We start from the raw sequence: 22,948 nt of genomic DNA on the forward strand, positions 1-22,948 counted from the left end.
TGAGCCCAGGAGTTCGAAATCAGCCTGGGCAATGTAGCAAGACTCTGTCTCTATAAAAAAATAAAGGAAAACAGCACAGAGTTTCTCAGAAACTAAAAATAGAACTGCCATATGATCCAGTATTCCCACTGCTGAGTATGTATCCAAAAGAAAGGAAATAAGTATGTCAAAGAGATATATACTCTTGTAATCCCAGCACTTTGGGAGGCTGAGGCGGGAGGATCGTGTGAGCCCAGGAGTTCCAGACCAGACTGGGCAACATGGCAAGACCCCATCTCTCTCTTTTTTTTTTTTTTTTTTTTTTTGAGACAGTCTTACTCTGTCACCCAGGCTTGAGTGCAGTGGCACGATTTCAGCTCACTGCAATCTCCATCTCCTGGGCTCTAGTGATCCCCCACCTCAGCCTTCCAAGTAGCTGAGACTAGTGGATCTCATGAAAGTAGAGGTGGCTACCAGAGGCTGGGAGGGGATGAGGAGAGGGAAGATGAAGAGAAGTTGGTTAATGGGTACAAAAATACAGATACATAAAAAGAGTAAGTATGTTCTGTAGTCAATACAGTAGAAAAATTATGGTTAACAATAACATCGTATATTTCAAAAGAGAAGAATTGTAATGTTCCCGATACAAAGAATAGATAAATATTTGAGGTGATAGATATCCCAGTTACTCTGATTTGGTCATTAAATATTGTATACCTGTATAAAAATACCACATGTACACCATAAATATGTACAACTATATAAAAAAAATTTTTTTTGAGACAGAGTTTTGCTCTTGTTGCCCAGGCTGGAGTGCAATGGCGCGTTCTTGGCTCAGCACAACCTCTGCCTCCCAGGTTCAAGTGATTCTCCTGCCTCAGCCTCCCGAGTAACTGGGACTACAGGCATGCACCAGCACACCCAGCTAATTTTGTATTTTTAGTAGAGACAGGATTTCTCCACGTTGGTCAGGCTGGTCTTGAACTCCTGACCTTAGGTGATCCACCCTCTTCAGCCTCCCAAAACGCTGGGATTACAGGCGTGAGCCACCGCGCCCAGCCCTATATCAAGTTTTTAAGGTAGGTATTAACTTCATGGAGCATGCAATCTTTTGGGGTACATAAATATTAAATATCTACACAAACGTGTGCGTGCATGCACATTCCAAGAACTGCCAGAAAGAAAAGTACAGAAACTATGAGATCATTTGAGGAAGGGACCCTTAAGCTGAGAACTGAAGGTTGTAGCTGTGTCCCAGGTGAAGAGGAAAGGAAGAGGAGGATGAGCTTTCCTGGCTGAGTGCACAGCATGTATTAGGTTGGTGCAAAATCAATTGCGTTCTGGCCGTTTGACAAAAACAGCAATTACTTTTGCACCAACCTAATACAATGGTCTGCAGACAGGTGGGAACCTGGTATTTTGTGTAAGTCTAAAGACTACAGTTGTCAGATAATAGAGAAGAAGGAGAAAGGCAGGAAAGAGGCTGGAACAGAGCCAAATTAAAGAACAAATGATCTGAGAATTGTCTAGAACATGAATCTACTAAGCACAAAAAGTACAACAGGAAATATGCCAGTTAACTTTGTGGGTTTTGTTTTGTTTTGAGATGGAGTCTCCCTCTGTTGCCCAGGCTGGAGTGCAGTGACGTGATCTCAGCTCACTGCAGCCTCCGCCTCCCGGGTTCAAACGATTCTCCCGCCTCAACCTACTGCCTAGCTGAGATTACAGGCACCCACCACCACGCCCGGCTAATTTTTGTATCTTTAGTAGAAACGGGATTTCACCATGTTGGCCAGGCTGGTCTGAAACACCTGGCCTCAAGTGATCCACCCACCTCGGCCTCCCAAAGTGCTGAGATTACAGGCATGAGCCACTGCGCCCGGCCATATGCCAGTGAACTTTGATTGAAATGTAAACTAGTCCCACTCCTGCCAGAAAGAACTACAGCTGCCAGGGGAAATAACTCCTCTGTAGTCTACTGAGTACAATATTTGGCTTACATGATGTGCAGTTCTAGTCAATTAGAATTCTTCAGAATTTCAAGGAATAGTACATGTAGTGGCATATAATTTTCAGGAACAAGTGCTTTATTTTTATTTTATTATTATTTTTTGAGACAGGGTCTCATTCTGTCACCCAGGCTGGATATTTTTTAATTTAAAAAACAATTAATATGTTCTCAGTATGTTTCTGTGTCGAAGAAAATGTCTGTCACACATACACTCATTACTGAAGAGAAAATAAGAGTTACAGGAAGTGAGAAATCTTTTGCCAAACTATTTCAGAACCTTGACTCCACTTTGGCTGAAAGAAATGAACTGGTAAATCAATTTGTTTCTAAAAGAAAACTCTGGCCAGGTGCAGTGACTCTTGCCTGTAATCCCAGCACTTTGGTTGGGAGGCTGAGGCTGGCTGATTGAGCCCAGGAGTTCAAGACCACCCTGGGCAACGTGGTGAAACCTCGTCTCTACAAATAATTTTAAAAATTAGCTGGGCATGGTGTGCACCTACAGCCCCAGGAGCACTGAGATGGTAGAATTGCTTGAGCGTCGTAGGTGGAGGCTGTGGTGAGCTGTGATCAGGTCACTGCACTCCAGCCTTGGCAACAAAATGAGACACTGTCCTAAAAAATGAAAAAAAAAAAAAAAAAAAAAAAGGATTAAATTTTGGCTGGGTGGGGTGGCTCAAGCCTGTAATTCCAGCACTTTGGGAGGCCGAGGCAGGCGGATCATTTGAGATCTGGAGTTCGAGACCAGCATGACCTACATGGTGAAACCCTGTCTCTACTAAAAATACAAAAAAAGTTAGCTGGGCATGGTGGTGCATGCCTGTAATCTCAGCTACTTGGGAGGCTGAGGCAGGAGAATCACTTGAACTTGGGAGGCAGAGGTTGCAGTGAGCTGAGACTGCACCACTGCACTCCAGCTTAGGCAACAGAGCAAGACTCTCTCAAAAAAAGGAAAAGAAAATTATTTCTATCTCCCCTAAATAAATGTCTGACTAACATTTAAAGATACTGGCTTATCAAGGGTATGTGTGTCTGGTGAGGGAACAGTAAATTATTAAGCCTGACCTGGTGTCCAAATTACTAGACAATAGAGGAAAGGAGTCCAAATCATGCAGAACTCATGGGCCATGTCTAGTGTTTTATATTTTATCTTAACAATAATGATATTGCTAAAGTTTTAAGTAGGGGAAAAATAGAATTGGGATTTTTTAAAGACAGTCAAATTTAGCAATGGGGTGTTATATATTAACACCAAGTGTAGTGATACTAATGTTAATAAGTTGTGATAACCCAATACCATCACACCAGCTAAGGGTGGGGAGTTTTTGTTGTTTCAATTTATTTTTTATTTTATTTTATTTTTGTTTTTGAGACAGTCTCACTCTGTCGCCCAGGCAGGAGTGCAATGGCACAATCTCGGCTCACTGCAACCTCCGCCTCCCGGGTTCAAGCAATTCTCCTGTTTCAGCCTCCCAAGTAGCTGGTATTACAGGCGCCCACCACCACACCCAGCTAATTTTTGTATTTTAGTAGAGGCAGGGTTTCACCGTGTTGGCCAAACTGGTCTTAAACTCCTAACCTCAAGTGATCCACCCACCTTGGCCTCCCAGAGTGTTGGGATTACAGGCGTGAGCCACCGGGCTCAGCCAAATTTTTAAATATTACTCTGGTTGTATCGTGAAGAACTTGAGTGGGGAGGGAGGAGTGAATTTAAGAGTTGAGAGACTAATGCAGTAGTTCAAGTAGGACTAGTGTAGGGACAGTGAGAATGGAGGAAAGTAATTGGACTCAAGATAAATCTGAAGGTAATACTCACAAGCCTTGAAGATGGGCTGGGTGTGGGGGAAAGGAGTGATGGTGAGGAAGGTGTGGAGGTGTCCTTTCCCTGAGGGAAGGAACACTAATGGAGAAGCAAGTCTGATGGGGGTGGGACATATAAAATGAATTTGCTTATGGTTAATTGCTTCTGTGTAGTTTGGACCATGAGACAGCCGGGTGAAAATATCTAGTTGGAAATGTGATCATGGAGTTCAAAGGTAAGTATAGGAACAATTTTTCTAACTAAATATTGTTCAAAACAGGATTGTTAATGGTTTCATAAAAAGTAATCTATTAGTTTATCGTAATTGTGACAGTTCTCTTACTATTGGACATCTGTATTATTTTTAGTTTTCTATTGTTAGTAACTATTGTTAAGTACTGGTTAGGTGCCTTTTAAGATAAGATAAACCCTCAGAAAGATTAAGTAGGCCTGTTAGAGTGGCTCATGCCTGTAATCCCAGCACTTTGGGAGGCCAAGAGGATCCCTTGAAGCCAGGAGTTTGAGACCAGCCTGGTCAACAAATTGAGACCCTGTCTCTATAAAAAAATTTAAAAATTAGTGTGGCTTGAGACCAGGAGTTGGAGATTACAGTGAGCTATGATCTCTGCATCCCAGCCTGGGTGACTGAGTGAGAACCAATCTCTGAAGAAAAGAAAGAAAGAAATAAAGATTAAGCAATTCTATTATTTTGCCAAAGCTTTGATAGCAGTGAGTATTATTAATCTGCCAAATAGATAGGAAAAACATAGTCCTTAAGTGTTATTCTTTAATACTTATTGCACAAATAATTTACATGACCTTGGACAATTTAATTACTTTAAATATTTGTTTCTTTATTGTTATTATTATTGTGTTGAGACAGGGTCTCGCTCTGACGCCCAGGCTGGAGTGCAATGGTGTGATCTTGGCACACTGCAACCTCTATGTCCTGGATTTGAGCAGTTCTCGTGCCTCAGCCTCCTGAGTAGCTGGGACTACCGGTGTGTGCCACCATACCCAGCTAATTTTTATATTTTTAGTAGAGACAGGGTTTCACCATGTTGGCCAGGCTGGTCTTAAACTCCTGACCTCAAGTGATCCGCCCACCTTGGCCTCCCTAAGTACTGAGATTATAGATGCATGCCACCACACCCAGCCTATTTCTTCATTAGGAAATGGAAATTAAAATGTTAAGAATTAGATGATTCATGTAAAATATAGTGTTTAACACTATATGTAGCATATAATGCTCTAAAATTATTATTGTAGTATGTTCATTATAGAAAAATTATAAAACAAAGATAAACCAAAGTAAGAAAGATGTTTCTTTTTTTTTCCCCTTTTTTTTTTGAGACCGACCATAGCTCACTGCAGCCTTGACCTCCCAGGCTCAAGTAATCCTCCCACCTCAGCCTCCCAAGTAGCTGGGACTACAGGTGCACGCCACCACACCTAGCTAATTTTTAAACTTTTTGTAGAGACAAGCTGCTGCCCAGGCTGGTCTTGAACTATGTTGCCTAGGCTGGTTTTGAACTCCTGGGCTCAAGCAATCCTCCCACCTCAGCCTCCCAAAGTGTTGCAATTACACATATGAGCCACCATACCTGGCCAGAAAAATATTCTTAATCGAGAGCTATTATCATTAATATTTTGTTGGTCCTCCTTTCCTATAGTAATATATGTGCATTTAATTGTTAACCAAAAATAAAGCAAGTTATAAAGCCATATGTTGGCCGGGCACAGTGGCTCACACCTGTAATCCCAGCACTTTGGGAGGCCAAGGCAGGTGGATCACTTGAGGTCAGGAGTTCAAGACCAGCCTGGCCAACATGGCATAACCCCATCTCTGCTAAAAATACAAAAATTAGCCAGGCATGGTGGCGGGTGCCTGTAATCCTAGCTACTCGGGAGGCTGAGACACAAGAATCACTTTAATCCAGGAGGCAAAGGCTGCAGTGAGCTGAGATCGTGCCACTGCACTCCAGCCTGGGCAACAGAGCGAGATTCTGTCTAAAAAAAATTAAAACAGGCCGGGCATGGTGGCTCATGCCTGTAATCCCAGCACTTTGGGAGGCCAAGACGGGAGGATCACGAGGTCAGGAGTTCAAGACCAACCTGACCAAAATAGTGAAACCCCATCTCTACTAAAAATACAAAAATTAGCCAGGCATGGTGGTGTGTGCCTGTAGTCCCAGCTACTTGGGAGACTGAGGCAGGAGAATCACTTGAACCTAGGAGGTGGAGGTTGCAGTGAGCTGCGATCTTGCCATGCACTCCAACTTGGGCAACAGAGTGAGACTTCGTCTCAAAAAAAAAAAAAAAAAAAAAATCCTTATGTAAAATTTTTACCTTGCAGGCCTCTTTGTGGCCTTTAGTGCTATACCTAGTCAGGTCAGTTGTCTTCTGGGACACTATCTCATTGTTTTCCATCATTTCTTTTCTCCACATCCTTTGAGATCAACATACAGAAATCAACTGTGTTTCTATACCTTTGCAGTGGACAATCTGAAAATGAAATAAGAAATAATTGCATTTCTGAATAGTATTTTAAAAATCCATAGAAATAAATTTAACGAAAGAATTGCAAAATTTGTGTTGTGAAAACTACAAAACGTTGAAAGAAATTAAAGAAGACCTAAAGAAATGGAAAGATATCCTATATTCATGGATTGGAAGACAGAATTTTGTTAACATGGCTATGCTCCCCAAATTGGTCTACACACAGTTTCTATTAAACACAGTCTCTATTAAGATTCCTGCTGGCTTGGTGCAGAATCGACAAGCATATTCCACAATACATATGGAAATGCAAGAGGCATAGAAAAGCAAAAACAGACTTGAAAAAGAATAAAACTGAAGGACTCATACTTCCCGGTTTCAAAACTCACCAAAAAGCTGGAGTAATTAGGGCAGTGTGCTACTGGCAAAAAGACATGAAGAGAAGCATCTTTGTTAACTACCTCAAGAGGTCAGCTTCACAATTTAGCCCTGGACTACTAGCTTCTCAGATAATTGGCCTTAAGGAGTTTCCCCTCTTCATTATAACTTTTCTTTCAATTGGGGGAAAGAAAACTACATGTAAATAATTCAAAATAATACAGAACAGTGTGAAGCAGAGTCAGGATTCCCATCTCTCCATCAAGTGTATTTCTTTCTAGTGTATGTCTGATTTCTAACTGACTTTAAAAATCATTCTGTGGGGCCAGGCATGATGGCTCACATAATCCCAGCACTTAGGGAGGGCTGCAGGTAGGAGGATTGCTTGAGCCCAGGAGTTTGAGATCAGCATGGGAAACATAGCAAGACCCCATCTCTACACACACAGACACACACACACACACACACACACACACACACACACACACACACACATTAGACATGTGGCTCTTGGCCTGCTGTCTCAGGTATTTGGGAGGCTGAGGTGGAAGGATTGTTTGAGCCCAGGAGGTCAAGGCTGCAGTGACCTGTGATCGCACCACTGCACTCCAGCCTGAGAGAAGAGTGAGACCCTGTCTCAAAATAATAATAATAATAATTTTGTGTGACTTTTTTTTTTTTGAATCAGAGTCTCGCTCTGTTGCCCAGGCTGGAGTGCAATGGTGGGATCTTTGCTCACTGCAGCCTCTGCCCCCTGGGTTCAAGCGATTCTCCTGCTTCAGCCTCCTATGTAGCTGTGATTACAAGTGCTCACCACCACACCCGACTACGTTTTATATTTTTAGTGGAGACAGGGTTTTGCCATGTTGGCCGGGCTGACCTTGAACTCCTGACCTTAGGTGATCGGCTGCCTCGGCCTCCCAGAATGCTGAAGTTACAGGTGTGACCCACCACTCCTGGTTCACAAACTCCATTTTGCCTTTGGCAGAGGACATGTTTTCTTTCTTCATGCCCTCTGGGTATGAAAGGGGTCCCCAAGCTTTTCCTGGCTACCACTTGCTCTGACCTTATACATGTTGGGTTTTGCTCTTAAAGAGGACAGCAGGAAAAAAGGTTGGTTTCAGAAACCAAGAGGGTTGGCAGTGGATGTGCAGATTTTGTCACGGAGTCTACAGAGCTCAGCTTTTGAGCCTCTGAGAAGTTTCATTTCTTGTGCAGAAAGAGTACAACTGAATTCAAGTTTGCCTTTAGAATTGCACTGAATAAAATACTGCACACTAAAGGAAAGCTTATTTTCTGCACGGTTGTCTTTTCAAAGACAGAATATCTGAAGCATGTTTCCTAGAGATTGTGTGGATGAGGGTGCGCTGGCAGAGGCATCACTCAAGCTACGGGTGGTGTGTAAGAAGCACATGGAGCCACAAGAGGCACCTCCTATAGTCAGCTAAAGGCTTCCCTTTCTCTGCCCAGCTTTTGGTTGAAGAGTGATTTTTTTTTTTTTCTTTTTTTTTGAGATGGAATTTTGCTCTTGCCCAGGCTGGAGTGCAATGGCACGATCTCGGCTCACCACAATCTCCTGGGTTCAAGTGATTCTCCAGCCTCAGCCTCCTGAGTAGCTGGGACTACAGGCATGCACCACCACGCTCGGATAATTTTGTATTTTTAGTAGAGACGGGGTTTCTCCATGTTAGTCAGGCTGGTCTCGAACTCCTGACTTCAGGTGATCTGCCTGCCTCGGCCTCCCAGAGTGCTGCGATTACAGGCGTGAGCCACTGTGCCCGGTGAAGGGTGATTTCTATTAGACGAATCTGTGCTTCAGTCATGGATGTTAATAGAGAAACCTGTTTTCCTGCTACAGATTCCTGAGTAGAATTGCTGAAAGAGTCCACTTCTAGACTCAAGGGTAGTCGAAGACCAGTTTATGTAGAAAGGCTGAGGCAACTGGGAAAGACCTGACAGCTAATTACATATATTCTGACATAGTTCCCCCATAGTGGCTTTTAGTGACACATGTGCTGATAGAATTCTAAACCTCTAAAATTCCCCTGCTGGTGATGCTGGTGTCTTCTTCTGTGCTTGTTTGTACAGGGTAACCTGATGCAGAATGCTGCAAGTGTGCTGAGAGCTAGAAGGCTGTGAAAACTCTTGCTAGGAAGGTTGGGCTTGGCATGACTTGCTCCAGTAGGAATCCTGGGGAGAGATTTTCAGCTTTAATTAAACAGTACATCCAGAGCAAAGGGTGACTCTCAACTCAGGTAGTTCTACAGGTCTGATGTGAATTTTGCCAAATCTCCCAATTTGTTTGTTTTGTTTTTTCAGAGAGAGGGTTTGCCCTGTCACTCTGGTTGGAGTGTAGTGGTGTGATCATAGCTCACTGCAGCCTCACACTCCTGGGTTCAAACAATCCTCCCACCTCAGCCTCCCAAACTACTGGGATTACAGACATGAGCCATTGTACTTGGCCAAATCTCCCAATTTAGAAATGCCTCTGTAAAGGGTTTGGGTCTATGTTTGGTTTTTTTGTTTGTTTGTTCTGTTTTGAGACGGGGTCCCACTCTCTTGCTCAGGCTGGAGTGCAGTGTCACAATCTTGGCTCACTGCATCCTCCACCTCCCGGGCTGAAGTGATCCTCCCACCTCAGCCTCCTGAATAGCTGGGACTACAGGGGCACACCACCATGCCCAGCTAATTTTTCTGGGCGGGTGTGGGTGAGGTGGCGACTTTATTTATACAGACAGGGTTTTGCCATGTTGCTCAGGCTGGTCTTGAGCTCCCGAGCGCAAGTAATCTACCTGCCTTTGCCTCCCAAAGTTCTGGGATTACAGGCGTGAGCCAAAGCACTCAGCCCTGAGCTGTATGGTACTTCAAACTGCCAATACGCCAGCCCCCGACACTCTGATTGGTATTCCTTTAATTCATCAGACCCCATGTGCAATAAATGACTGAATGTTGAAATTGTTCTTTGTTTGCCCAATCAGTAGATGGCCACTTTTTGTAACTTTATAATTACTTAATTTTATTTTTTTAAAGCTTATTTTGCTGTTTTTCAGTGTATAGTGTTTTACTGAGCTTCTGCAAATGCCATCACAGTTTTGTTTCGTTGAACAAAAAACATAAACTTCAAATGTTAAAGCAATGGAATCAATAAATTTATTGTTACATTAACGTGAACTACAAAGCAACCTTTAGTATATCTGATACCAAAGACATAACTGAAAAGTCATTTTGCCAAACCTTGAGCTTGCATTCACATACCCATCTAACTCTCACATGTGCTAATTAACGGCAAATGCCATTTCTGGGCTTCGCACACATTCTGTCGCTTTCCCTTTTCTGAGGTGACTTCCCTTCCTTACCCCACACCTCCCAGAGCTGTCCCCAGGTGTGCCCTTGCCTGGACAGCCCTGCAGCCTGCTTCAGCCCAGCAAAGTATTCATCTTACCAGTCCATGACCTGATTCCTGACGTTACCCTTCGCTGCATCACCCTTCCCTGCGTATTTGGAGGATGAAGCTTGATTGAGGCTCAGGTACTAGCTCCCTGAAGGTGCCTTGATGCTGGCACATCGAGAACCAGATGCCACCCCGATCATAAGGACGACAGACCCAGGACTTCCATATGAATTGGATATTATCATCTGACGTGCCCCCTAGTAACTGATGGATCCCACTGTTACCCCAAAGCTCCAGACCACACCGGGCCAGACACAGGCATTTCCCGTGCCCTGAAGAGCCACTGAACCCAGCACAAAAGAGATCTAGAGCTCTCCAAACCTATGGAATGGCAACCAAAACCATGCCCAGGTTTTGAGTTAAGCCTCATTAGTCTCCCTTCTCCTTCGACAGTGTAGAACTGTGCAGCACAGCACTAAGTGAATGAGAGCAGAAGCCACAAGACAGAACTGAACCCACCAGCTTTAGCTGACAACACTGCCAGGGGTTCTATCCACCGATGGAATTTTCTGTTTGATCACTGAGTGAGGAGGCATGGGTGAGGGATGCAGAGCGCTGCTCGTCATGAGACATCAAGCTATCCAAGTCAATACCCTGTTAGTAGGGACAGGATGTTATAAAAGGCATAATGATCTCATCTGCCCCAGCTGGAAGCAATGATTCCATTGCCCCAGACTCGGAATTGTGATTTAAACTAGGCCTGTCTTCAGGAATCAGAACCAAATCAGAACCAAATTGCCTTATATGTGCAAGGAACTAATGCAGAAAGACATTATGGGTTAAGTCAAGGGAGATGCCCCAGCCATTGGGCGGATTCCTCTGACTCCTCCCTGATGGAACTAATTCTTCTTCTTCTGTGCCTGGATCCTAGAGCCAAGATCCTTAAGGTCTGAGTACAAGTTCCGCTTCAGGATGGCACTACTGCACAGCAAGGCACCTTGCAGGGCCCCGACCAGCCCACAGGTGAAGATATCCTGGCCTAGGAGGCAAGAGCAGAGGCCCCTGAGCGTGACCCAGGCAGGCCCAGGGGAGGGTGGGGCCCTGGTGCTCTTCCCTCCACATGAGGGCCACCCAGAGCTGGCTCCAGTCAGGACCGGGGCCACAGCCTGCCCAGGCAGCCCTGCTCAGGGGATGGAAAGCTGCAGGGGACAGCAGGGCCTGAGGACAGGAAGAGAGGACGTTGGGCAACAGGGGCCCAGGGTCTCAGGTCCTGACAACATGGGGCAGTGAGTATACCTGTCAGGTAGAGGTTGGGGATGGGGCTCTGGGCCCTCAAGGAGGCCATCACACGAGGGTGCAGGCGGTCCAGGTCATGGTCAGCCCCGTAGCAGGCGCCTCGGGGAGCAGCCAGATAGAACTGGTGGGTGAGTGGGGATCCTGCAGTCACACTCTCCACCTGAGGGCACAAAGGGTGGGGCGGGCACGTGAGATCCTGGCTCCCCTCCCTCTTCTACTGTCTCCCATTTGCTGACTGCGGGTATGGGTGCCCTGTCCTTCCCTGGGGCTCATGTCATGGGGCCCGATTCCCCTGTCTTTGTAAGGAAAGGGCAGAAATGACACCATGAGGTCCGTCACCACCCCAAGTATTTTACCCCCTACCTTCCCCTCCAGCTGTGGGAACAGTTTCATGACCACTGACATAGAGGCTTCCACAAAGGAGTCTTTGAAGGTCTCATAGTCACTGCCCCGCTTTCCCTTCAGCTCCGCCTGCCACTCCTCAAACCACTCATAGGCGCTGGGTATGAGCATGGTCATGCTGGACCGGCCTGGGGGTCAGAGCTGATATTACTACTGCCCGGCCCCTCCCTCCAGCCTCTCACCCAGGACCCGCAGCCCCACCTGGGAATCGGTCCTCCCAGGTCGGATCCTTGGCTGATGGGAAAGCGATGAACAGAAGAGGGATGTGTTCCGCAGCCTTTTCCCTGGGCATGGAGACGTAGCGCTCCATCCTGCGTGTGACAGGAGTGTGGTGCAATCTTCAGGCTTTTGTCCTCAAAACCCCAGAACCACTGCAAGGACTGCTCAGCCCTAGGGACTCCCCACAGGGGTGAAGCTGAGCCACAGCCTTGAGGTGACAAACTTCCAGGAGCAAATTAGATATTGCCCATTTCCTCCCATTCCATATCCTCTGCTCATTCTGAGTCAAGCAGGGAGGCACGTGCAACACACACACACACACACACACACAGACACATGCGTCTTACGCCTGGTCCATGTCCGTGTCATAGTAAACATAGTAGTTGGTGGATGGCAGATGCAGGTCCTCCTTGGTGCCTTGCAGGCAGATGAAAACAGACATCATGCCTAAGCCAGGCCGCACCATCCCCAGCTGCTGCTTCACACCTGCCAAGGGGAGTGGGTGGTGCCTGTGTGAACTATGACCAGAGACAGCCACTCCCTGCTCCTAGGAGAGCCTTGGGATGCCAGCTCTGGCACCTGCCTGAGGCATGCCAGGTCCCTGGCCACTCTGCTTCCTTCATTTAACTAAATATTTTTGAGGCCTTCAGATCATGTTCAGGAGGAAAATTCACAGACAAGGGAAAATTTTAACCAGATGGTGGGAGGGGGGTAGGAGGGACAGGTGACTCTAGCAGGGCTGCCTGGCCAGGACAGTATCAGTGCCCAGAGGTCCTGGGACAGGGAAGAAGGGAGGTCATGGTCACAAAGAGAAAGGTAGGAAGTAGCAAAGGCAGAGTCTGCCTGTGCACCATGCCTGACCCCCCTGCTGTGCCCCTTGGCCATCTCTGCCTCACCCCTTCAGCTCCTGAGAGTCAGAGAGAGGGGAGGCCGTGCAGGCTGCAGGCTCAGCTACGAGGGGCAAAGAAAGGAGAGGCTGGCACTGGTGAAACCACCCTATGCCCTGGAGACAATCACAACTCACATACCACCAGTCCCCGTGAGGAAAGCCAGGACCTCGCTTTAACCCCCAGCCCGCTCTGCTGTCCCCTTCCCTGGTTCCTTAGGGAGCAGCTCCCGGGCCCACCCTCTGGGGTCAGGGCTCCTTCCCCTGCTCTCTGGCTCCTGCACCAGCCAAGGTTTCCACCACACCACATCCGGAGCTGCTCTGTGCTCTCCAGCTCCCGCCCCAGCCTGAGCCCTTCATCTGGGCCCCTCTCTCTCACTCCTGCTGGGTTCCTGGTTCGCCCTTCCCAGCGGCCTCCCTTCCTCAGATCACACCAGATGCATCCAGTTACATGAAGTGGCGGGACCTCAGCCGCGGTGGCTCGGCGGCTCTGCTCCCTGTGGGCTGCCTGCTCTCCTGCTTCTCCTCCTGAGGCTACTTCTCTGGAAGCCCCCTCAACCCAGAAGGGTGAGAGGAGCTGGAGCTTTCAAATCAGACCAGCTACTCCACTCAGCCCTGCCCCTTTCAGCTGAGTGGCCTCAGGACTGTAATTAATCTGTATGGGCCTCAGTTTCCCCAACATTCAATGGTAGGGTTAGGATGACATTAGAGGCAGCCTTCTCACCTTGTTGCTTAAGTACAGTCAGAGGGCCGGCCAAGAAGAGGGGAAGCATGACCCAAATGGAGCAAGCTGGCTCCAGAAGGGGACACGTTGGGGAACCTGCAAGAGGGGCAGTGCAGACCTGCCTTTTACCTGGCAGACAGCGGGCATTCCCCGGCAGTAGGTGCTCATAGGTGTTGAACAGCCCTGCATTGGAGACCACGACGGGGCAATAGATGTTCACCAGCTCATGCCCCTTCTTCACACTGACACCTGCAGGCACAAGTGCTTGGCTGAGGGTCTGTGAGCCCCGGGGAAAGAGGAAGGCCCACGGCCCCCATGGATCTCTCTCTGCCTGTGCCCATTTCTCAGACCTTGGAGTCCAGCTACCTAGACTCAGGCAGGGCAGGCCCCTGGGAAAATGCAAAGTGAGTGAATATTTTCAAGTGCTTTCAGCCTATCCTACAACTGCTTGGGCTTACTTTTCCTAGCTCTGTACCCACCTGCGTGTGTGTGTTTGTGTGTACTCTGTGTTTGAGCCAAATCCCAGACAAAGCTCAAGGGCTAAAGCACTTCCAGTGGAAATCCAGGCCCTTTTCTCTGCTGCCAGAGTTGCTTCCAAATACTCTTTAATACTCTCCAATCGGGGCTGAGCACATTGGCTCATGCCTGTACTCTCAGCACTTTGGGAGTCCAAGGTAAGAGGACTGATTGCTTGTATATAGGAATTCAAGACCAGCCTGGGCAACATAGTGAGACCCTGTCTCTACAAAAAAAAAAAAAAAAAAAAAAAAATTAAAAAAAAATTAAATTAAGCTGTATGGGGTTGTGCACACCTGTAGTCCTATCTCCTCAGCCAGACGAATGGGTTCAGCCCAGGAATTAAACGCTACAGTGAGCTCTGATGACACTACCACACTCTAGCCTGGGCAACAGAGTGAGACTGTGTCTCTAAAAAAATGAATGAATGAATAAAATAAAAATCAAACCCTGCAATGATGCCTTATCCTGGATAAGAGAACCTCTGAAATCTTACAGCAGCCTGTGCAATGTGGTCCCTTCTGTGTGTCCAGCTCCATCCATCTCTGCTCACTCTCACTAAACTCCCACTAAACTATTAGGCAGAACCAATATCAAACAGCTGAGAGTCAACCATTTTTCACCTACAAAAATGGCAGTTTGTCATTGTTCAACCTAATACTTCTGGATGCCTGAAAACACTCAGCTCTTTCATGTCTCCATGTTTTTGTGCATGCTGCTTCCCCTTCCCGGAATATTCTCCAACCTCATCTGTTTGCTAGGTTCATCTCACCCTTTATTACTCAACTCCACACTGTGCCTCCAGGAGGCTTCCCTTGTTCCACTATGCTGTCTGTTACCCCCATCCTTAGCACAGTCCTCCAGATGGCATGTAAATGAATGGTTTTTGTTTTTGTTTTTGTTTAAGACGAAGCCTCACTCTATTGCCCAGACTGGAGTGCAGCGGCGCGATCTCAGCTCACTGCAACCTCTTCCTCCTGGGTTCACGCAATTCTCCTGCCTCAGCCTTCCAAGTAGCTGGGATTACAGGCTCCCAGCACTGTGCCTGGCTAATTTTGGTATTTTCAATAAACACAGGGTTTCACCATATTGGCCCGGCTGGTCTTGAACTCCTGACCTTGTGATCCACGCACCTCGGCCTCCCAAAGTGCTGGGATTACAGGCGTGAGCCACAGCGCCCGGCCCTGGCTAATGTTTGTATTTTTGGTAAAGACAGGGTTTCACCATGTTGGCCAGGCTGGTCCCAAACTCCCGACCTCAGGCGATCTGCCTGCCTTGGCCACCCAAAGTGCTGGGATTACAGGCATGAGCCACCGGCGCCCGACCTCTTTTATCTCTATCTTTTATTACCTAGCACTTGAAAAACAAATATATCTGGATTGTATTTACCTCAATTGATAAATCTACCTTGCTTCCTGGACCCCTTTCAGCTAGGAGAACTTGTTCACGGACATCAGAGAAAACCTTGCCCAACTGACATCCACCTCTCTCTTACCACCCAGTAACTTATCAGTCTCTTCTACTAATGGATTCTCTCAGATCACTGATGGCCTTTTCTCCTTGATTTTTTATTTTGCACTGGGTCCCCCACTTATCACCTCCTTCAAAGGTTCCTCTGATAAATGCATGTCTATACCAGCCCAGTTTTTCCCAGGCCTCTTTTTGTCTGTTTCCCTGGCTTCTTTAAGCACCCATTAGTCATGGATGGCCTGTTCTGTTTAACAGACTCCTTCTTGCACAGACCCTCTATTCCAAGAGTAATTTATACTGGGATTCGGAGTCCCTATCCAGGTTACAGCATCAATCTGAGCCAGTGTAATAAGGTTCTAGGCCTCACTTTACAGACAGAGGCAGGGAACCTTGCTGGCCTCCATACTACCCTGTGGAATCTAAGGTTATTCATTCATTCCATCGGTCACTGAGCAACATTTATTGAGCCTCTAATATGTGCTAAGATTTATAGATACAAAGATAAAAGACAGTCTCTACACTCAAGAAGACAATTGGCTGGTCACGGTGGCTCACGCCTGTAATCCCAGCACTTTGGGAGGCCGAGGCGGGCGCATCACAAGTTCAGCAGATGGAGACTCTCTTGGCTAACACATGGTGAAACCCCGTCTCTACTAAAAATACAAAAAATTAACCGGGCGTGGTGGCAGGCACCTGTAGTCCCAGCTACTCGGGAGGCTGAGGCAGGAGAATGGCGTGAACCTGGGAGGTGGAGCTTACAGCGAGCTGAGATCAGGCCACTGCACTCCAGCCTGGGCGACAGAGCAAGACTCCATCTCAAAAAAAAAAAAAAAGACAGTCATAGATTACTGGGTAAATAATTTTATCGGCCGGGCGCGGTGGCTCAAGCCTGTAATCCCAGCACTTTGGGAGGCCGAGACAGGCGGATCACGAGGTCAGGAGATCGAGACCATCCTGGCTAACATGGTGAAACCCCGTCTCTACTAAAAAATACAAAAAACTAGCCGGGTGAGGTGGCGGGCGCCTGTAGTCCCAGCTACTCGGGAGGCTGAGGCAGGAGAAGGGCGTAAACCCGGGAGGCGGAGCTTGCAGTGAGCTGAGATCCGGCCACTGCACCCCAGCCTGGGCGACAGAGCCAGACTCTGTCTCAAAAAAAATAAAAAATAAAAAAATAATAATAATTTTATCTATTAAATAAATAACAAAATACTGTTCTTTGGGGACCATGCAATCCTTTATTTTTCTTTTTTTTTAATTTTTTTTTTAGACAGTGTCTCACTCTGTTGCCCAGGATGGGGTGCAGTGGTACAATCTCGGCTCACTGCAATCTCTACCTCCCGGGTTTAAGCAATTCTTCTGCCTCAGCCTCCCAAGTAGCTGGGACTACAGGTGCATGCCACCACACCCAGCTAATTTTTGTATTTTTAGTAGAGATGGGGTTTCACCATATTGGCCAGGCTAGTCTCAAACTCCTGACCTTGTGATCCGCCTCAGCTTCCCAAAGTGCTGGGATTACAGGCATGAGCCACCATGCCCGGCCATATGTTTCTTTTTTTTTTTTTTTTTACTTTTTTTTTTTTTTAACTTTTTTTTTTTTTTTTTTTAAAGAGACAGGGTTTAACCATGTTTCCCAGGCTGGTCTCAAATTCCTGAGCTCAAGCGATCCTCCCATCTCAGCTTCCCAAAGTGTTGGGATTACAGGCGTAGACCACCATGCCCAGCTGATCCTTTATCTTTCCTGCTTCCTTTTTATTTCTGGACTAATCACTATTCCTGGACCCTGCTCTGGGGCAGATTCTCACCTTTAGCCCCCATAAGAAGGTCAGTTCTCCTACTCCGTCTGGTCTTAGGGACACCTCAGGTCTCGTCCACACCAACCCAGGGACCCAGAAGGGCAGGGCAGGGCTCTCACCACAGGCTTTCCCAGCTGAGTCCAGCAACACACTTTGCACAGTGGCCCTTGTAAGGACAGCGCCCCCAGCCCGCTGAATCACAGGGATGGTATGGAAGGCAATTTCACTGGAACCCCCTCGGGGATAAAAGGCTCCTTTCAGGTAGTGGTTAACCAGCAGAGCGTGCATGGAAAAGGCACTGTGACGGGGGGTGACACCTGCAGAAGGAAGGAAGGGTGGTGAGCAGGCAAAAGCAGGCACCAGCACCATTCAGAAACGAATGTGGAATTCTGTGAGATAACACATAGCCCAGTCTATCCAAGGATCCACACGTTCCTCAGGGTTCAAGGCAGTCAGAAGAGACTTTCCATCCAGTCATGGGGTACCTTAGAAATCTTGGCACCAGTAGGAATATCCTCCCTGCAAACTGCCATGCTGCCAAGACCAGGGAAGACAGTGTTGGTTGAACTGAAAAATCATCCAGGGCATGGATGAAGAGAATTTTGACCAAGGAGTCCAGCAGGTGGCCAGACTTCTCATCTACAAGCTCCACAGGGCCTGGGGTTTACACTGCTCCATATCAGTCAGTCAGGCAGGGTCAAGAAGAAAGACTGAGAGACGAGAGGGTAGCCCTTCCTCCTCCAGAAGCTGCCCAGAGCCCATGGCCAGTACCTACCGTAAGTGGGGAAGATGTAGCTGAGCACTGCCTGGAGCTCAGAGGAGGCCCCCAGCTGCTGCAGGACCTCAGCCAGGCTCTGGGTGGATGCATGAAGGAATGGAGAGAAACGAGTCAGCAGCCCACACCTGTCGAGGAGCTGAATCACGGGCAATGGGAGGAACTTCAACAGGATGGCATGAGTGACTCCATTGGATACCACCTGGGGGAGTGAATGAGGAGAGCAGGCCTCACCTCTGGAACCGCTGTGACAGAACTGCTATCCCCATAGCCTGGACCAGCCGGAGGATCCAGCAACACTTACCCTTGACTGAACTTTGCTGAATTTGACTTTTAAAAAAAATCTATACTCTGTGAATTTTTCCTGTCCTACACTTGGATGAGTCCTTCTTTTACTTTTTATTTTCCTGCTCAAATTCCTTTTCAAAAATCCCAGTCTGGTCTCGGATGAGTAAAAAGGAGTAGTGATCTGATGTCACGGAAGCCAGCCTAGTCAGGGAGGAGAGCAGGGCATCCCTGGAGGCCAGGGGGACAGCAGCAGCCGTGCAGTCAAGGCTCCAGAGAGAGAGACAGAGAACTGGATGAACTCGGGTGGAGGCTGAGCTAAGAACAGATATGACTCTTCCTCCCTTCCTGCCTCTCCCCACTGCACTCTCCACCCCCAGTGCCTCCACTAATAATGAAGAAAGTCAGTCTTGTCGGGAATAAACTCTGGGTCCTCAGCATGTCCATGTTACCTTAACCAGCTTTATATACTTGTCAATGATAGCTTCCTCCTGTGGAAACTTCTCTTTGAGGCCCTGAATGTAGGCTTTCTCTCCACTGTACATGGGGTACTCCTTTCGGCCATTAGGCCCTTCCAGTACCATGATGTCAAAAGGAGAAGACATGGGAACCCAGTCCAGCTGCCCTTCAGTGATCTGGTCCAAGATAAAACGGCCAATGCTGCCCTCCTCCATACGCCCAATGTAATGGATTCCTGTTGGGAGATGGAAAAACAAGGTAGTAAAGGCATACGAGAATTGAGCCCTGGAAAGGTGGCTGAGGAAGTGAGGTGGAAGAGGTTATCTGGCCTGGCCAAGTTCATGCCCAGAGTGAGCTGCCCACCCTGTCTGTAGGGAGGTGTCACAGCAGAAACTACCAGATCCCTGCCCGGCTCAACTCCCAATAGCTATGCTGTCACATAAGAAAAGTGCCCAGAGGCTGGGCACGGTGGCTCACACCTGTAATCCCAGCACTTTGGGAGGCTGAGGGAGGTGGATCACTTGAGGTCAGGAGTTCGAGACCAGCCTGGCCAACATGGAGAAACCCCGTCTCTACTAAAATACAAAAAAATTAGCAGGGTGTAGTGGCCCACTTGGTGGGATTACTGAGTGTAATCCCAGCCACTCAGGAGACTGAGGCATGAGAACCACTCGAACTCAGGAGGTGGAGGTTACAGTAAGCTGGGATCACACCACTGCGCTCCAGCCTGGGTGACGAAGTGAGACTCTGTCTGAAACAAACAAACAAAAAAAGTGCCCAGAGAGAAGACGGCACTTCCAAAACAACAGAAATGCTCAGTATCACCCCACAAGGGCTGCTCCAAGCCTCTTCAACATATAGCCATGCTCCCAACCCTTTTCCACACAAGCCTTACCTGTGTCAAATTCAAGGCCATTCTCTCCAAAGGTATGACAGGAGCCCCCTGCCTTGGTATGTTGTTCCAGCACCAGGACTCGCTTGCCAGCTTTCGCTAGAATTGCAGCTGCAGCCAGACCCCCAAAGCCACTGCCAATTACCACCACATCCAGCTTCTCCGGCACTCGGCTGGCTGAAAAAGCTACAGCAGAAGGGCCAAAGGGTGGGTTTCTCAGGCAGGGGCAGGGAAATAGCAAAGATAGGGAAACCAAAGAAGACTTCTCTAGCTTGTACAGTGCAAGAAACCTCTCGAGCAGTTTGGCATGGAACTCTTGACTAACATGTTTCAAACATTTCACCTGGGAATACTCAGAACCAGCCAGGCAGATTTGGGGTTTTGTGTTTTTGTTTTTTGAGACAGGGTCTCGCGCTGGCCCAGGCTGAAGTGCAGTGATGTGATCACAGCTCACTGCAGCCTTGAACTCCTGGCCTCAAGCAATCCTCCTGCCTCTGGCTCCCGAGTAGCTAGGACTACGGGTGCATGCCACCATGCCTAGATAATTTATTTTTATTTTTATTTTTATTTATTTTTGAGACAAGAGTCTCGCTCTGTCACCCAGGCTGGAGTGCAGTGGCGCAATCTCCGCTTACTGCAAGCTCTGCCACCCGGGTTCACGCCATTCTCCTGCCTCAGTCTCCCGAGTAGCTGGGACTACAGGCGCCCGCCACCACGCCTGGCTAATTTTTTTTTTAATATATACTTTTTAGTAGAGACGGGGTTTCACCGTGTTAGCCAGGATGGTCTCGATCTCCTGACCTCATGATCCACCCGCCTCGGCCTCCCCAAGTGCTGGGATTACAGGCATGAGCCACTGCGCCCGGCCTGTTTTATTTTTTATAGAGACAAAGTCTTGCTATGTTGCCCAGGCTGGTCTTGAACTCCTGGCCTCAAGTGATCCACCCACCTCGGCCTCCCAAAGTGCTGGGATTACAGGCATGAGCCACCATGCCCAGCCCACAGGCCGGGTTTCTTTGGAAGATGCAGGGTCTGCAAGCAACAGTGGAGTAGCTGGGTCTTATGGTGGCTCTTCCAGGTCCTGATGGAAAGGCTTGGGCAGGACAGAACTGCTCAGAGGCTGCAGCTCTGAGAAATCACAGCACCAGCCCGTCCCATAGGGAAGGTCTGGGGGCATTGCTGAGGGAGGCAGCACCTTCTCAGAAGACAAAACTGGATAGCAAGTGGTGCTATACGGGTACTTCCAACACAAGATCTGTTCTTTAAATCACTGGCAAAGAACTGAGATCTGGGATGTTTCAAGATACAAGAGAACTTGGCAGACTGCTTATTTTTTGAATGTTTTTAGAGAGATCAATAGTAAAAAAAAAATTTAATATGTAAATATATAAGATAAATATATGAAACAAGTTTCACAATGCAATACTTAGTGGAACTACGTATCATGCACTCTGATATTTTTTATTCTACTGCATTCTAAAATGTTAGTTGTGACCCAGCACGATGGTTCACGCCTGTAATATCCCAACATTCTGGGAGGCCAAGGTGGGCAGATCGCTTGAGGCCAGGAGTTCGAGAGCCTAGACAACATGTTGAAACCCTGTCTCTACTAAAAATACAAAAATTAGCTGGGCACGCACACCTCTCGGGAGGCTGAGGCACGATAATCACTTGAACCCAGGAAGCGGAAGTTGCAGTGAGCAGAGATCGCACCACGGCACCCTAGCATGGGCAACAGAGCGAGACTCTGTTTCAATAAATCAATAAATAATGCCAGTTGCAACTCACTAAATTGATTTCAGAGCCCACTAATAGATCACAACGCGGTTTGAAAAACAGTTAAACTAGTCATCTCATTTTTAGACCAGCCCAGGTAGGGGCTAATGGTTATGCAGCAAATTAGTGACAGTTCAAACTAAAACTCAGTTCTCGGAAGTCCAGATGATTAGTCCTTCCACTTAGAACAGTACTGTCTCCGATTGTGCAGCAAGATATGACACGGAGAATTCTAAAATGCACAAGTGAGAGGGACTCTGTAGAGCAAACAGATGATCCATTATTTTTTAAAGCAGCAGAACTCTTTAAACCCTAGAAGCAACCACAAAATATGTTTTAAAGATGAGAGTGGAGAGCAGGCTCTGAGCCTGAGGCACCCTGTTGAATCTCTGCCAAAGTTTCAGAACTAGGGTTCAATCCTTACGACTTGAGACCATGCAAAGCCTGTTAAATCACCAGACGGGCAAAATGCAATTTCCTATGCAAGTTGGGACACATTTCTGTGTTGTCCCCCACACCCCTGAGCTCTCATGGGAGGGTAGGTGAAAAAGTTAAAGTCCTGGAACCAAGTGGAGGAATGTCTCTTACCAGGTCCGTGAGCTGCCGGGATTACAAGTGGCAGGGCGGGTGCCAAGACCTTGCAAACCAAGGACAGTCACCGCGCCCTTGGGACTACTATTCCCGGGGCCTGCTAGGGCGAAGGCTATGGGGCCTGCTAGGGCGAAGGCTATCGGGGCCTGCTAGGGCGAAGGCTATCGGGGCCTGCTAGGGCGAAGGCTATCGGGGCCTGCTAGGGCGAAGGCTATCGGGGCCTGCTAGGGCGAAGGCTATGGGGCCTGCTAGGGCGAAGGCTATCGGGGCCTGCTAGGGCGAAGGCTATAGAAGTGTCGGACACTAAAGCAGGGCTCCTCCCCGTGCAAGGAAGCCCTCCCAGTACTTTACATATGGGGAAACTGAGGCCCGGGTCTGGTAGCGGCTGCCTTGGCAAAATGAGAACCCAAACCTGTGAGAATGCCTGAAGTGCAGCCCCGGATCCCAGGGTCCCTCCTACTACCTTGTTTGAGAACCTTCTTCCTGGCCTCCTTGTCAGTTACCAGGGGCGCTGGTGGCCGTTTGACGTCTTCGGAGAAAGGATTCGGGGATTTGCCAGAGAACAGTCCCGAGTAAACTTTGCAGACGACGGCCAGCAGCAGCACGCTCAGAAGCAGCACCAGCGGAAGCCACATTTCGCCGGCCTCGGGTCGGGTAAATGGGACAGCTCCGACTGCGCTCAGCCTCTAGGACTGTGGCTCCGCCCGGGCTAATTCGCTCTTCAGTCAGGAGGCGGAGGCAGCTTTGAGCACTAATTAACCAGCCAGCCAGCCAGCCAGCGAGAAGCCAGCAATCTGGTGACGATTGA

The 22,948-nt window shown here is 47.9% G+C and overlaps 2 protein-coding genes across 5 annotated transcripts in view; one reads left to right on the forward strand and one right to left on the reverse strand.

Annotated features, from left to right (window-relative positions):
* The window catches only part of ELMOD3 (ELMO domain containing 3), a 65,906-nt gene that overhangs the window by 1,672 nt on the left and 41,286 nt on the right, over positions 1-22,948 (forward strand). For all 4 annotated transcript variants that reach the window (XM_007970033.3, XM_038007177.2, XM_038007178.2 and 1 more), the window contains exon 3: positions 3,962-4,023. The gene's annotated coding sequence lies outside the window, so the exon portion shown is untranslated. The remainder of the gene's footprint in view (positions 1-3,961; positions 4,024-22,948) is intronic.
* On the reverse strand, positions 9,793-22,946 carry RETSAT (retinol saturase). The gene is made up of 11 exons (XM_073023124.1): positions 22,604-22,946; positions 19,777-19,959; positions 18,875-19,116; positions 18,138-18,339; positions 17,482-17,679; positions 13,713-13,832; positions 12,321-12,459; positions 11,956-12,065; positions 11,716-11,882; positions 11,353-11,512; positions 9,793-11,095 (listed from the first exon to the last, which is right to left on the reverse strand). Exons 1-11 carry the CDS (start codon positions 22,773-22,775, stop codon positions 10,956-10,958), a joined length of 1,833 nt encoding a protein of 610 aa, XP_072879225.1. The 5' UTR covers positions 22,776-22,946; the 3' UTR covers positions 9,793-10,955.

Source organism: Chlorocebus sabaeus, chromosome 14 (assembly GCF_047675955.1).
Source record: "Chlorocebus sabaeus isolate Y175 chromosome 14, mChlSab1.0.hap1, whole genome shotgun sequence".
Lineage (NCBI taxonomy): Eukaryota > Metazoa > Chordata > Mammalia > Primates > Cercopithecidae > Chlorocebus > Chlorocebus sabaeus.